Below are 13,643 nucleotides of genomic sequence, written 5' to 3'. Positions count from 1 at the left end.
GGGGAGGGGGAGGATCACCACCAGTGCTCTGCAAATGCACGAACAGGGAGGATCACCTGGGGCATAAAACTTGGTGCAGGAGATGCCCCCTTATATGCTCAATATGTTGTGATTGCAGACCGCTTCATCATCACCTTGGCCCAGGATGGCCCAGAAAGCCACTGTGACCGTTGCCAGGTGATGTACAGCGCTAATTCCAATCGTACAGCCACTGTAACTACCCCTGAAGCCTAACCAGCCAGTGCCCAGGCATTCCGCAATGAGACGCCGGCAGGGAGTCTTGCCAAAATCCTCTTCATCAATGTCTTCTCCTTGCCCATTACGCCCGGCCTTTGAGGACCATCCTCTCCGTCTCGCACAGACTCTTACTGGTAACTCATAGCAAACAAATGTCTTTGACCTTTACTGCTGCCTGCCTCGTCATCAATGCAGATGATGAAGACAACCGCAGACAGAAAAGGCTGTGTCGGTTTGATAGAACCCCAGCAGCTACCTTGGCCGTCTATGGCCTCATGTCACCCAGTTGCTCCAGAACACGCTCGAGATCATGCGACAGGAACTCAATCGCTCGGTGATGTCCCCCCATTTAATAGGTCAGTCACCTCCCACACACATTCTCTCTGCACAGGGCTACTTAGACTGCTCATCCCATTCCTTATATATATCGAGAACAACAAATGGCCACGCTTCAGCTGACCCCGGACCAATACTTGAGCTTTGGCGAGCTGACGAAGCCCTCACAGGCGCTGATCAGCAGGCTGCAAAGGGCCGATCAGCTCGACCGGATCCTACTCACGAGGGCCTCAACCTTCTTCGTGCTGGCGTGTCTGTACATCCTCAAAAAGCGGATCCTGGACCGCAGCGTCTCGCTGCTTCCCACCCTCCTCTCTCCCCTCAGCCGGACGACGGCTCAGATCATCACAAATAACAAGCAGGCCGCCGTCGCCATCGCCTCAACTGGCGCGCAGGATGTCCTGCTGGGCGCTTCAGCAGATGCCGCCGCCGCCGCTGTGACCACCTACACAGTCGCTTTCATCCCAAGCCTCGCATCCCCCGATTTACCCCCAGCCGTCGCCGAACTTCCGCTGACACCCACCCCCGCCAATCCATCTGTCCCCCAAATGCCAGACATTGAACTGCTTCATGAAGAGCTTTAAAGTTGCATACTTCCCTTCAGGACTTGTCCAGCTGACCATGACACTTACCAAGATTTCGTATTCTTTTGTACTCATAGTCTAATACAAATACCCTGTTCAGATTGCTACCCCAAATCTTTGTATTGTATTTCCTGGGCCTGACAAGCAGCTGTCATCCCTCTTGTTTGCTCTCCCTGGCGGTCATTGGCCTGTGGATTTGGGCAATGAACGACGCGGAGGTTGAGAAACGGACGCTTGCCAGGATGCTCCCTGGGGGGCAGCTTGAGGCCCGGAACATTGTCGCCAGCAGTGTTGCGCTTGTTATTGTTTGTGTGCGGATCTTCCTCTGATTTTTTACCAGCGCGACGGCCCCTTCCCAAATAGGGACGGATCCTAAGACGTATTAGCCTGTTTTGCATATCAAATATACATCAGAAGGAAATACTACTGACAATCATCACATCCCTTCTGTAGATTAAAATGGAAGGCACCATTTGAAAACTCAATTGACTTCCGTTTAGAACTCAGTGTTTTCCCTTTTAACAGACGGCCCAGAGGAGGCAGACTTTTATGCAAATACACTATTTGTTCTGATGATGAATTGCGGAGAGAAGGGAAACAGTTTTTTGAAACACTCGAGATGTCCGATGAAGAATGGATGGAGTTGAGTGTGATTCCTGCCAAAAGTTGGGCGCAAATAACACAGCTTTGTGTGATTACTGACACCACCAATGTTTTAACAACCAAATAGACAAAAACAAAGACGTGAGCAGCTTGGTCATCGAGTTGTTGACGTTGTCTGGGACGCGCCTCAGAATACATGGAAACTACTGAGGTTCAGGGATGAAAAGAAAAATGGTAATTATTGGGCCATTGTCTTTTTGATCCTCAACAGTATTTGCCATGGCTGCCTTCGCCCTCCCCTCGGCGGCAGGAACAATCAACTGGACGGCCGCTGCGCCCTTGTGTGTCTTTCAAAGGCTCCATCGCTCAGAAGGCCAAGGGATCCATCCGTAGCCACACACTGGCCTTGAAGCTGCTCATCATCCTTGCCCTTATCACACGCCAAAACCTAGCATCCCCCTCCTCCAGCTGGGCAATGTCCAGCAATATCTGTTTGTGGTTGCCGGTTGAAGGACAAGGACACCCAGCACTATGACAATCACAAGTTTGAATCAAAAAATGTTGTTCCCTATTATTCAAGCCCCACAAGGAAAATTTGTGTTGTCCAGAAACTAATACACCAATTAGTTAAGGGTAAGGTCTTGATTGAGAACACATCAGGGCTCATAATGGACCATGAAACTGTGACTTTCATTGTCCACTTACTAATTGAGATGATGAGAAGTTAAGCTAATAATGTCCAAATTTTATGCTGCAAACTGAGGTCCAAATGTGATTGGGCACAGTTTGAATTGAAGATCTACAAAAGAATGCAACCCAAAGATGTGGGGTTCATAGCTTTGGGGTTGGAAGTTGTATTCCTGGTGGAACAGTGGCAGCGGGAGCTGTAATGTCAACAAGGGCAGGGATTGCCAATGGTCAGGGTTTTGGGCAAGTATTGGGGTGTGGACTATGGGGGGTAAGGGAATGGAGGTGGAGGTTGGAACCCTGAAAGTGCAGTGGCGTAGCCGCCTTGGACTCTAGTGTTTAATTAAAACGGACTTACTTCGTGCACTGCAAAAAAATCTTTGCGCACTGTGCAGTGGGCAAAGTTTGTGCAAACACTTTGCGCACTGCGGTTGAAGGGCACAACTTTTTCAAAAGAAAAAAGTGACCAATCAATAGACAAGCTTATTATTGTACTCTGTGAATTTATTTGGAGTTTTTTGAAGCTTCCTTGTATGCTTCAAAATCCCACCAATAAAAAAAGGGAGTTGAAAAATTGACTCCCAGGAATTAATAAATCGACTCCCAAAAGTCGTTTACGTCGCGCGGACCGTCTCAGGACGTCTCCCCTGGGTCCGCGCGACCTCGCGCGGCCCCAAAATCATTTTGGGAGTCGATTAATTAATTCCCCTCTTGAGGATGGGAGTCGATAAATTAATTTAACAAAAAATGACGGAATATACAAAAAAAATTATATCTTGTCACTGTTGTACCCAAACGCCCTAAAATCTTTACAGCAATATAAATACACTCTTTAGAGAATATTTTGAGCTTCACGGCATTAGTACTCCTCAGGGAGACCCTGTGTAGCCGGGGGCGTATTTGGCGGATTTCCTACTAAGGCAAACCCCCAAAACCTTATCTACAGTGCTCCAAATGGCCCCAAATTTTTTTGGCTATAAGTTTACACTCTTTAAAACATATGGTAAGCTTCAAGGAATTAGTACTCCTCAGGGAGACCCTGTGTAGCCAGGGGAGGATTTGGCGGATTTCCTACTAAGGCAAACCCCCGATGTGGTAGACGGAAAAGTGGAAAAATAAAAAGTTTTTTCTATGACACATAATTACTCATAATAGGCCTCAAGATACCATCAAATGGACCCCAGAAATGGATTCTACAGCCAATTTCACCCCTAGTCCCCACTGGAACGGTCATTACAACCCCGCTGGATAAGAAGTTACACCTCTGTGGACCCCACCAAACACCTATCACACGGCCAGCCCCAGTAACCCAGCTGTCACCTGCCTCAACCCAAGTTTCACAATAGTACACATATACACATCATAGGATACAAACATACATCTCCCTGTCAGGCTACACTCATTACATATTAACTACATACACTCCTTTATATACATAGTATGACATCATCTACACTGTTTCTGCAGCCTCAGAGCTTGTTTATACACTAATTACCCCTGTATGACAGCTCATGCAGTCTACTGTCACCTCATGCATGCGTTAGAATGTTCTGTTGTATATTCTGACACCATTCATGCTCCCCTGAGGGGTTATGACATCATTTGTATCTACTCCCACCAGCTAAAATCCCTCACCCTGTTGTCTAGATTAGCTGAAACCCTAACCCACAAGCCCCTTTGGGGCTCCCCTTTTGTCTATAAAAGGAGCTCTCTCCACCCCCAGTGGCCTGCTCCCCAGTTCCTCACCCAGAACTCACAAGTCACCCAACACTCATCCACACTCAAATCCTAAAACCCTTATAACAATAAATCAACCCTTATAACAACAATTCAACCATTATAACAAAGTAATTAAAGCACTTACACGTTGCCGGTCAAACAGATTTCATCTGGAACAGACCTGACCTATCACTTAATAAAACTTGCCAAGCTGAGCTTGGTGGGTCTTGTTGACTGATAACAGAAGGGCAGAGCTTGCAACTCCATCATACCCTCCACCATTCAGCAAAAGGGTTTCATTACCACTTTTGAGTCTTACACCGAAACCTTATCTACAGTGCTCCAAATGGCCCCAAATTGTTTTGGCTATAAGTTTACACTCTTTAAAACATATGGTAAGCTTCAAGGAATTAGTCCTCCTCAGGGAGACCCTGTGTAGCCGGGGGCGGATTTGGCGGATTTCCTACTAAGGCAAACCCCCAAAACCTTATCTACGGTGCTCCAAATGGCCCCAAATCGTTTTGGCTATAAGTTTACACTCTTTAAAACATATGGTAAGCTTCAAGGCATTAGCACTCCTCAGGGAGACCCTGTGTAGCCGGGGGCGGATTTCCTACTAAGGCAAACCCACGAAACCTTATCTATGGTGCTCCAAATGGCCCCAAAATTTTTTATCTGTAAGATTACACTCTTTAAAACATATGGTAAGCTTCAAGGCATTAGTACTTCTCAGGGAGACCCTTTGTAGCTGGGGGCGGATTTGGCGGATTTCCTACTAAGGCAAACCCCCAAAACCTTATCTACGGTGCTAATATTTTTCTGCCATAAGAATACACTCCGTAGAAAAAATTATAAGCTCCAAGGAGGTATTACACATCAGGCACACCTTCTATCAGCCGTGGGTCAGCTACGCTAACCATAGCTGTCAGTGTAGCGCAGCGCTGTGCAAATGTGCTATTTTTTAGCGTAGTGTTAGTGCAATTGCGGATATTGGCGCTCACGCTACGAGCACAGGGTGCAAAGCTATTCTAGGTTTTAGAGTAGCATTAGCGCAGATACGCGCAATTGCACTAACACCGCGAAAGAGCGCGTGCTACGCTGCGCAAAAGCGCTTTTGGCGGCAAGAAAGACCTTTTTTTTTGCCAAAATAGCCTTAGCGCAAAAAGGAGCAAAGGAATAAACATTGTAAGAATGGAAAGTGATAAAATTTTTAATATTCATGTATGCATATTATGGGCAAAACCAAAATACAACACAAACTAAAAATAATTAACTAAAAAAGATATAAAAATTGGATACAACTAGTCACGTGTAACAGGTTGCAAGAGCTTCTGGCCTACAGTACAATCAAAACAGACAGAAAACCTTTGCTCCCATTGCAGAGCATCTGGAGTAGCTTTGGGAGCCCAATCCTTACGAAGAAGCTGGGGAGCAGGAAAGAGGACAGCGGTTTGCATAACAAGGGGAACAAAATGATTGTTGACAAGAGCAATGAAGATGGGAGGGTTATTGTTTGGGGGGCAGAAATGTGGTAAGAAATTCTGAGACCAGCCAGTGGAGAAGTAAAAAACCGCTGTCTCAAACGTGTTGGCCATCACATCACCCATTGTTGGAAAAGACATCCACTTACTCCTACCCACGGGGCCTTGAGTTGCAGTAAGTCGGTTCACTACGCTGTTGATATTGTGAAAAAATTTGTGGTCGATATACCATTGACGGCGGTTCTTGAGTTCGTCAATCATTTCTTCCCGGATCCGCATATAATCGCCCTGTCCACATCCCAAAGCCCAAGCAACCGCTCGGAATCCACAGTGTCCATCCGCATCAACATTGAAGACCTTCAGGACACTTTTTTGAATTAAAATTGGAAGGGACAAAATGAACGAAGGAATTTCCGGAGGTTCTTGCTCAGCGGGGACTTCAGGAGCCGGTTCGACTGGCGGTGGAGGAGAGGTTACATCTGGCGTTGGAGGAGATGGAGATGGAGGGAGCCGGTGAGCTTTCTTGATTGGGCGGAATTTCCTCTTGGGTACCGGTTGTTCTTCATCTTCAGAGACATCTTCCTGCTTTTTCGGTGGTGCGGGCTTTTGCTGGCGGGTTTTTGGCGGGGGCTGTTTTTCTAGAGGTTTCTTTGTTGGAGGCCGCGGCGATGGGTTGTCTAGAGGTTTTTCTGGCGGGGGTGGGGATGATTCTGGCTCTTTTGGCGGGGCTGATTTGCTTTTGCGCGCGGGAAGTACCTTCTTCTTCAATGGTTCTTCTGCAACTGATTTTTTGATGGGGGGGCGTCCTCTCTTTGGTTTCTGATCTTCAATCATCTTTTCATCTTCTTTTTTCTTCGCGGCGGCCTTCTGTGGTTCAATCTTGGCTTTCTTGTTCTTCTGGACTTGTTTCTCTTCAATTTCACTACCAAGATGGATGAATTTGTGATGTCGTATATTGATCATTTTTTTTTATTCCTCTTGATACCTTTGTCTGTGTTGCATGTCCCCTTAATATTCGTCTATAATCTCTCCTCTTCCCCCTGTGTTAGCTTCAAGCCACAGGATTTTTTTTTTTTTTTTGCCTGATAAAATTCATAAATTTCTACATACACCATTTGATTCCTCATGAAAAAAGACATTGCAAGTTTTAGGATTAATCCAGGGTGGCTGAGGGGTCTCAAAGTTTTTTTCTTTTTTTTTTTTTCTTCAACAATTGATGTTATCAGAAGTCTCCAAAGCTACTTTTTTTCAAAAAAGGAAAAACATTGACCCCTGACCTCTCTCATGATACCATCCTGCAAACATTGTTAATTTGGTTGGTTGAACTTGCGGAAGATATTGCACATCATACTTGAGGTGCTACATGCATAGAAGGCCTTTTTGAAATTAGTTTACCATGGTTTAGCATATTTTTGTTGGGTTCTTTGTTTTATCTACTTTTGTTATCACCCACAGATTAATGAGGAATATTTCGACATAAAATTTCATCCAAAAATTGTTCTGCATATAAAACCCAGAAACATTGTGTTTCGGGACACATGCATTATGCAGCAGCTACAATCTGATCAGTTGCCAAATATCACTACTTTTGTAGTTTCTTGGTGTTTCTGCCACTATATCTCATCCCAGTGTGGGAATCCTTCTGCCACATGGTTAGCAAAATGTTAAGAGGCCCCAAAGATTCATTATGTACCTTTGCTGACCACAAAATCCCCAAATGTAGCAGCTACAGTCTGATCAGTTCCCAAATATCACTACTTTGGTAGTTTCTGGATGTTTCTGCCACTATATCTCATCCCAGCGTGGGAATCCTTCTGCCATATGGTTACCAAAATGTTTACAGGCCCCCAAGGATTCATCATGGACCTTAAGTCACCACAAGACCCCCAAATGTAGCAGCTACAGTCTGATCAGTTCCCAAATATTGCTCCTTTGGTAGTTTCTTGGTGTTTCTGCGACTATATCTCATCCCAGTGTGGGAATCCTTCTGCCACATGGTTAGAAAAATGGTAAGAGGCCCCCAAAGTTTCATTATTTACTTTTACTGACCACAAAAACCCCAACTGTAGCAGCTACAGTCTGATCAGTTCGGAAATATCACTACTTTGGTAGTTTCTGGGTGTTTCTGCCACTATATCTCATCCCAGCGTGGGAATCCTTCTGCCATATGGTTACCAAAATGTTTAAAGGCCCCTAACAATTCATGACGTACCCTTACTGACCACTAAACCCCCAAATGTAGCAGCTACAGTCTGATCTGTTCCCAAATATCACTACTTTGGTAGTTTCTGGGTGTTTCTGCCACTATATCTCATCCCAGCGTGGGAATCCTTCTGCCAGATGGTTACAAAAATGTTTACGGGTCCCCAAGTATTCATTGTGGACCTCAAGTCACCACAAGACCCCCAAATGTAGCAGCTACAGTCTGATGAGTTCCCAAATATCACTACTTTGGTAGTTTCTTGATGTTTCTGCCACTATATTTCATCCCAGCGTGGGAATCCTTCTGACATATGGTTACCAAAATGTTGACGGGCCCCCAAGGATTCATTATGTATCTTTAGTCACCACAAAACCCCCAAATGTAGCAGCTACAGTCTGATCAGTTCCCAAATATCACTACTTTGGTAGCTTCTGGGTGTTTCTGCCACTATATCTCATCCCACCGTGGGAATCCTTCTGCCATATGGTTACCAAAATGTTTAGGGGCCCCCAAGGATTCATTATGGACCTTAAGTCATCACAAGACCCCCAAATGTAGCAGCTACAGTCTGATCAGTTCCCAATTATCACTACTATGGTAGTTTCTTGGTGTTTCTGCCACTATATTTCATCCCAGCGTGGGAATCCTTTTAACATATGGTTACCAAAATGTTCAAAGGCCCCCAAAGTTTCATTATGTACCTTTACTGACCACAAAACCCCCAAATGTAGCAGCTACAGTCTGATCTGTTCCCAAATATCACTACTTTGGTAGTTTCTGGGTGTTTCTGCCACTATATCTCATCCCAGCGTGGGAATCCTTCTGCCAGATGGTTACCAAAATGTTGACGGGCCCCCAAGGATTCATCATGGACCTTAAGTCACCACAAGACCCCCAAATGTAGCAGCTACAGTCTGATCCGTTCCCAAATATCACTCCTTTGGTAGTTTCTTGGTGTTTCTGCAACTAAATCTCATCCCAGTGTGGGAATCCTTCTGCGGAATGGTTAGAAAAATGTTAAGAGACCCCCAAAGTTTCATTATGTACCTTTACTGACCACAAAATCCCCAAATGTAGCAGCTACAGTCTGATCTGTTCCCAAATATCACTACTTTGGTAGTTTCTGGGTGTTTCTGCCACTATATCTCATCCCAGCGTGGGAATCCTTCTGACATATGGTTACCAAAATGTTCAAAGGCCCCCAAAGATTCATTATGTACCTTTAGTCACCACAAAACCCCCAAATGTAGCAGCTACAGTCTGATCTGTTCCCAAATATCACTACTTTAGTAGTTTCTGGGTGTTTCTGCCACTATATCTCATCCCAGCGTGGGAATCCTTCTGCCATATGGTTACCAAAATGTTTACAGGCCCCAAAAGATTCATTATGTACCTTTACTGACCACAAAACCCCCAAATGTAGCAGCTACAGTCTGATCAGTTCCCAAATATCACTACATTGGTAGTTTCTGGATGTTTCTGCCACTATATCTCATCCCAGTGTGGGAATCCTTCTGCCACATGGTTATCAAAATGTTGACGGGCCCCCAAGGATTCATTATGTATCTTTAGTCACCACAAAACCCCCAAATGTAGCAGCTACAGTCTGATCTGTTCCCAAATATCACTACTTGGGTAGTTTCTGGGTGTTTCTGCCACTATATCTCATCCCAGCGTGGGAATCCTTCTGCCATATGGTTAGCAAAATGTTTACGGGCCCCCAAGGATTCATTATGGACCTTAATTCACCACAAGACCCCCAAATGTAGCAGCTACAGTCTGATCAGTTCCCAAATATCACTACTTTGGTAGTTTCTTGGTGTTTTTGCCACTATATTTCATCCCAGCATGGGGATCCTTCTGAAATATCCAACTAACTTAAATCCACAGAATTCTGGACATTGAGATCTAAGTTTTGGTGTCTACAATTGTCAAAAAAGAAAATTAAATCTACTACAATTACACAAAACTACAGACGTTGAAAAATCCCCAAAGACCGGAAGGCCCTATGGATGATCCTCCAGCTGTGCCGGAGCAAAAAGCAAAAGAGGGCCGGTTGTTAAACTAGCCAGGGAGGCCCTAATCAAGTAATTAGGTGGCTCCCAGGGAGGGGGCGGAACAAAACCGAATCCCCTGGGGTTCCTTTGACTCCACACACCCTCCGTATGTACCTTTCAGCCATCAACTCAACACACCTTCATCACAAAGCCGCATTAGCCACTCGTTGCGCATTCCTCAATCCATCACCACGCCAACAGGTTCCGCCCCACCTTTGCCACGCTTGTGCATCCAACGTTCAACTGCAACACTCACCCCAACTCACGGTCCACACCGATCCTGCCTGCACGTTCTCGCCCGCCATCTACCCAGATCGTCGTCCCACTCCCAACCAACCGTCCATTCGCCCCCTGCGCCACATCACATGACCGTGGCGCACGGTCCCAGTTGCAAACACCTCCTTGTCTTCTTCACCAGGGCACAATACACGCCAGTTTTGACCACTTCAACCTTGAAAATTGAGTCGCGCCGTTTCCAGTTTGCTTGCGGGCGTGAACAATTGAAAATGGAAGATTGGATTGCGTGGAGCCTCCCAGAATTGAGCGTATCAGTGAACGAATGCATTCATTTTGTTCGTAAGTCAACCCGTATCACAACAATAACTTCCCGACATGTTTGCTCATGCCGGTTTTCTCCGAAGGCTATGCAATGGTGAAGGGGGGTTACCCAGGACATCACTTTCAAAATATGGTGCTGGAAGCCTTCAATCAACTTGATACTCATCTCAGCGCGGCGCCGGGGAGCATCCAAAGAGACTATATTGTATGTGGAATCAATCGGGGGAGATATTCCGTTTCAGATATGTTATGAGCAGCAACAGTTTCCTCTTCCAGCTGAAATACTAGGCAGCTCAGCCCTCCATCCTCCCTCTCCCCATACCCCTCGCCATGGCCTTCCCCGACCGTCCGCCCCCGCCCCAGTTCGCGGTTGTCTCCCAATCCGGCTCATCCAGCCCCAGACCCTCCCAGACCCGCCTCAACCGCTCCACCCGGCCGGACCCAGGTGTGTTCGGCCACATCCCTGGCGCGCCCCCCGGGCCGCGGTGGGAGAAGAGGATCGACGGCAGCCAGGCCGGCGTCCATGCCCCTGTCCAGAGCGGCATCTCCGGCACCGAAGACAGGGGCGGCGCCAAGAGCGTGACCCTCAACGACGGCTACCACGATGGCGACTGCGGCGACATCATCTGGTAGGCTTGCCCTCTGACCTCTTTCTTTCTCGTTTCTACACTTCAGCGCCTGTCTGACCATCGCTCTGCGCCACGTAGGTACATGGGATCCGGCGGATTCGTCCTCAATTGCCAGAAGAAATCCATCATGCAGAGGGACCAAGACCCCAAAAGCAACACCAATCGTGCCTTGTGGGCATCGCTCGTCACCCGTCGTCCAGTCCGAGTCGTCCGGGGTTCTGATGCCCAACATTCTGCATGGGCGCCCGGGAATGGATACCGTTACGATGGTCTCTACGAAGTCACGTGTTTCGATATTGTCAGAGATCCTTCAGGACTCACGGACTACAGATGTCTGCTCTCCCGCATGGAAAGGCTCAAGCAAGATCGCTACGCCCTCCCCATCAAATGGGACATGCACGGCTGGGCGCACACAAAAGCCAACGAAGGGCGAGACCGGCAACGCGCAGAAGATGCCGGCCTAAATACCCCCAACAACCTCCTCGAGCGGAGCAAAGTCCGCCGCCCTCAAGAGTCCACCGCCTCCCAGTCACGGCCCACGTCTGCCCCACACCCGCCGCCGCCTCCTCCCCGTCAGTCCTTCCTGACTCCTTCCCACCGACGCCCGCCCCTTCAAGACTTGGCCAACCGCAACCGCCCGGCCAACCCGCCCCTTGCCGCTACAGCCGCCCAACTGGGATTCCTACAAAGCTCCATCACGAGAGAAGCTTTGGAGAAAATCAAGTTTACTCGCAAGCCGGCTGCTCCGGCTGCCGGCTCCTCCAAAAGGCCTGCATCCCCTCCTGCCGCCCAGACCCAACTCCCTGCCCCTGCCCGTCCCCCTTCTCCTCGGTTGCCCTCAGCTGCCATCCCCACAGCTCCTGCCTCGCTGAAAACAGGGCCAACAAGCGCCCCAGCTCGTGCGGCCTCTCCTCCAAAGTCTCGGCCAGCTGCCAGCCCCGCAGCTCGTCCGCTGGAGAAAACAGCACCCATCAACCCCCCAGCTCGTGCTGTGCTGCCTCTCCTCAGTTCCACACTTGTCTCAACATTGGAATGGAGGCATACCTGACTGAGAACCTGCTGGGACTGCGTGGATGGGTGAACATCAGTCACCTGTGCGGCTTTCAAAAAAATCTTCTTGCCTGGTTCATTTCTGTGAGCTTGCGACCGGCGGTCATCATGGGGTGCTCAAGCAAGTACAAGTAAGTGGGGAATGTCTCAGTCTCCCTATTCGGGCGTTAATAATAACGCTTTGCAACGTACCGCACCGTTCCTGCTTTAAAGGCTTAGCAACTGATAGGACTTGAATGTGCCAACAGCGAGTCATCGACAATGGTTGTATTGCAAATGTACACTTTGTGCTACGCTGTCCACTATTTAACATGTATTATAGTTGTGTCGCGCCTAAACCCAAAGGTTGGCCCACGATCGACGTTACCCTTCTCTTGCGCAAGATACCTGAGGTGATAGCATCATGGGGGCCAGATGTGCGGAAAATTGCACAACCCTCAACATCCAATTAAATATTATATTGTTGTTTGTTTCTGCGTATTATTGCTGTGTTTGGTTTTTGGTTGAAGCCGTGACGTGCCGTTAGTGGGGTGTTTCCCGACTGTGGATGGTCGAAGCGGGAAGTTGGTGTTGAGTTATACTGGAACTCAAGCCTCTTTGCCGGCCGCCTTCATGGGCGCGTTCAAATAACCATACCTGCGCAGGCAGGTGTGATCCCGCAGGACCCATGCGCGGACCAGGTGAATCCTCTGACAGAGGGTAGGGGGGGGGGGGGGGGGGGAGGCGCGAATACAGTTGGGTGGGGGCACAGCGGGTTGTGCCCCTGCGGCGGCGTAGCCGCCTTAAACTCTAGTGGTTACCAAAATGTTGGCAGGCCCCCAAAGATTCATTATGTACTTTAGTCACCACAAAACTCTGAAATGTAGCAGCTACAGTCTGATCAGTTCCCGAATATCCTCACTTTGGTAGTTTCTTGGTGTTTCTGCCACTATATCTCATCCCAGCGTGGGAATCCTTCTGCCATATGGTTACCAAAATGTTTTCAGGCGCCCGAAGATTCATTATGTCCCTTTACTGACCACAAAACCCCCAAATGTAGCAGCTACAGTCTGATCTGTTCCCAAATATCACTACTTTGGTAGTTTCTGGGTGTTTCTGCCACTAGATCTCATCCCAGCGTGGGAATCCATCTGCCATATGGTTACCAAAATGTTGACGGGCCCCTAAGGATTCATTATGGACCTTAAGTCACCACAAGACCCCCAAATGTAGCAGCTAAAGTCTGATCAGTTCCCAAATATCACTACTTTGGTAGTTTCTGGATGTTTCTGCCACTATATCTCATCCCAGCGTGGGAATCCTTCTGACATATGGTTACCAAAATGGTAAAAGGCCCCCAAGGATTCATTATGGACCTTAAGTCACCACAAGACCCCCAAATGTAGCAGCTACAGTCTGATCAGTTCCCAAATATCACAACTTTGGTAGTTTCTTCGTATTTCTGCCACTATATCTCATCCCAGTGTGGGAATCCTTCTGCCATATGGTTACCAAAATGT

At 47.6% G+C, this 13,643-nt stretch overlaps 2 protein-coding genes across 2 annotated transcripts; both read left to right on the top strand.

Annotated features, from left to right (window-relative positions):
• Positions 1–547: 547 nt before the first annotated feature.
• PtA15_11A483 (uncharacterized protein) lies at positions 548–1,157 on the top strand (the record flags this gene model as incomplete). Its single annotated transcript, XM_053161396.1, has 2 exons — positions 548–593; positions 670–1,157. 2 exons carry the CDS (start codon positions 548–550, stop codon positions 1,155–1,157), a joined length of 534 nt encoding a protein of 177 aa, XP_053025347.1.
• A 9,638-nt stretch (positions 1,158–10,795) lies between these two features.
• Positions 10,796–12,142, top strand: PtA15_11A482 (uncharacterized protein; the record flags this gene model as incomplete). Its single annotated transcript, XM_053161395.1, has 2 exons — positions 10,796–11,094; positions 11,173–12,142. The coding sequence occupies 2 exons, from the start codon at positions 10,796–10,798 to the stop codon at positions 12,140–12,142; spliced, it is 1,269 nt and encodes a 422-aa protein (XP_053025346.1).
• Positions 12,143–13,643: the final 1,501 nt, after the last annotated feature.

This window comes from Puccinia triticina, chromosome 11A, assembly GCF_026914185.1.
Source record: "Puccinia triticina chromosome 11A, complete sequence".
Taxonomy (NCBI): domain Eukaryota; kingdom Fungi; phylum Basidiomycota; class Pucciniomycetes; order Pucciniales; family Pucciniaceae; genus Puccinia; species Puccinia triticina.
The sequence above is the reverse complement of the archived record's forward strand: the minus strand, read 5'-3'. Positions and strand labels throughout refer to the sequence as shown.